Here is a 2,551-nt window from a genome sequence, read left to right as displayed (position 1 = left end):
TGAATGTCTCCCTGAATCCTGCAGAGAAGCTTTAAGACTCATTCAGCATCAAAAAGATCCTTTTTTCCTTCTCAGACAAATAAAAGAACGTTTTTCAGTCCCAATAAACAACAGAATGACTGATCACAGAGTAATCCGAGTACTCCAGGCGTTGTAATCTCTCCCAGCAGCTCTGCAGCGGCTGTAAACAGCGTCGCAATGCAGATCCATAAATTTCATAAAGGCGCCTCGGCGCCGCTCCGAGCAGAGGAAGTGCAGCGAGGCCTCCTGGATGAACCTGCAGGAAGTCTGCTGACCTCTGACCCCTGACCCCTGACCTCTGACCCCTGACCTCTGACCCTGGAATTGAAGAGAAATCACCCACTTGGTGCATTTAAAACTTTTAATATTCAAAAAATACTTCAAATTTTGGCTTCTCGGTACAACAATGCGCCTCCTCCGGAACTCGTACAGTGTTTAAACGTCTGTCAGCAAAAGAAAAGTGCAAAGTGGTGGACGGCGTCCGGCGACCGGCGTCCGGCGACCGGCGTCCGGCGACCGGCGACCGGCGTCCGGCGACCGGCGACCGGCGACCGGCGTCCGGCGTCCGGCGTCCACCCCGCAGAGGAAAAGGCTACTTCAACGCTCCAGACGGTGGTTTGCTTCCACCAGGGGGCACCACAGACCCGAGCCGCGTGCAAAATCCACCTCCTGGATGGAGGTTATGAAAAGACGAGGAGGAAGAAGAAGAAGAAGAAGAAGAAGAAGAAGAAGAAGAAGTCCTCTGGTTCCTGATGGAGCGGCGGTAACAGGCCCGCCTGCTTCTGCTGCTCCACAGTTCAAGTTTGTTCTCTCAGGCCCCGTTTACGCCAAAACCTGTAAAGGCGCCAGTTTGCTCGTTTTCCGTGAAGTTTCAAATGAAGACATGAAGTTTGTTGCGTTTTCGTTCCAGAACAGTCTCACGTCAAAACACGTCGGGTTTTTTTCATTGCAACAGGAGAGCGGCATGAAAACGCATCAATTGACACGTTTTCCGTTTCAGAAAAAACTTCGTTTACGTGATATTTCACGTGAAAAAGTATTTTCATTACAGAAAAGTTTCGCTTTTACGCGACAAAGTTTCAAATGAAACCCCGCCGGTTTTTCCGTTTTAGTTTCCGAAAAACTTTCGCGTGAATATTCGGCGTTTTTTAGCAAGTTTCGTGCCGCATGACTTCATTTTGTTTCTGAAAAGTTTGATGTTTACGTGACGCTTCACACGAAATTGAGTCGTTTTTATGCGACAACGTTTCAAGTGAAAGCGACTCCGACCGTTGGGTAGAACAAAAGTTTAGCTCGGCGGCCGGGCGACGCGGCGCCGACGGCCGGGCGACGTGGTGGCGGCTGAGCGACGTGGTGGCGGCCGAGCGACGTGGCGGCTGAGCGACGTGGCGGCTGAGCGACGTGGCGGCTGAGCGACATGGTGGCGGCCGAGCGACGTGGCGGCGGCTGAGCGACGTGGCGGCGGCTGAGCGACGTGGCGGCTGAGTGACGTGGCGGCTGAGCGACATGGTGGCGGCTGAGCGACGTGGCGGCGGCAGCGGCGGCCGAGCGACGTGGCGGCGGCTGAGCGACGTGGCGTACGCGGGGCCTGGTTGATCTTTTTGGTTTGCTTGTTGATCCTGCGGCCTCCGTCGGCTTCACAGCTTTAAGAATCCACAGACAGGAAGTGGGAACCCACAGACAGGAAGTGGGAACCTGACGGTTTTCTCACAGTGTGACGACGTTACCGCTGCTTCTTCTTCTGCTTGAGCGACTTCCTCCTCTTGAGGATCATCTCGTACAGCTTGTCCATGCCCTCGTGCAGCCCCTCCCCGATGATGGCGCAGGCCGGCTGGATGTGGTAGGTGGTGGAGGGCGTCAGCTCCTGCAGCGCCAGCTGCTTCTCGATGTCCGCCACCGCCAGCGACTTGGGCAAGTCCTGCTTGTTGGCGATGACCAGCAGCGGCGTGCCCTGGTTCTCGGCGAACTTGGTGACCTTGTGCAGCTCGGTCTTGGCCTCCTCCAGCCGGTCCACGTCCACCGAGTCCACCACGTAGATGATGCCGTCGGTGCAGCGGCTGTAGGACTTCCACAGCGGCCGCAGCTTCTCCTGGCCGCCCACGTCCCAGAAGTGGCAGCTGATGCCCTTGGCCGTGCCGTTGCTCAGCCGGATCTTCTCCGTGTTGAAGCCGATGGTGGGCACCGTGTTGACGAACTCGTTGAACTTGAGTCTGTAGAGGACGGTGGTCTTCCCCGCTGAGTCCAGACCCAGCATGACGATGTGCAGCGACTGGAAGGCGGAGATGTTGGAGAAGCTGTTGCCCATGTCTGCTTGTCCCTGGACGGGCTGCTTGTCCCTGGGAGTCAATCCGCTTTGAGGGGGTCAGAGGCGGGTGTTAGAGGTGGAGAGGTGGGGGGTCTGGATGCCGTGGCCCTCCTCAGCGGGGGGAGGGGGGAGTCTGGATGCCGTGGCCCTCCTCAGCAGGGGGGGGGGGGGTCTGAATCCCGTGGCCGGCCTCAGCGGGGGGAGACGCGGTGCGCCTTGTCAGGA

The 2,551-nt window shown here is 57.3% G+C and overlaps 1 protein-coding gene across 1 annotated transcript in view; it reads right to left on the bottom strand.

Annotated features, from left to right (window-relative positions):
• Positions 1-368: 368 nt before the first annotated feature.
• Positions 369-2,551, bottom strand: part of LOC308118870 (ADP-ribosylation factor-like protein 4C) — a 2,484-nt gene continuing 301 nt past the window's right edge. The window contains exon 1 of the mRNA XM_080478526.1: positions 369-2,551. This exon is cut by the window's right edge and continues 301 nt beyond it. Coding sequence (XP_080334652.1) covers positions 1,745-2,326 — 582 coding nt within the window. The 5' untranslated portion in view covers positions 2,327-2,551 and the 3' untranslated portion in view covers positions 369-1,744.

This window comes from Lipophrys pholis, assembly GCF_963383615.2.
Source record: "Lipophrys pholis genome assembly, chromosome: 13".
NCBI classification, from domain to species: Eukaryota; Metazoa; Chordata; class Actinopteri; order Blenniiformes; family Blenniidae; genus Lipophrys; species Lipophrys pholis.
The sequence above is the reverse complement of the archived record's forward strand: the minus strand, read 5'-3'. Positions and strand labels throughout refer to the sequence as shown.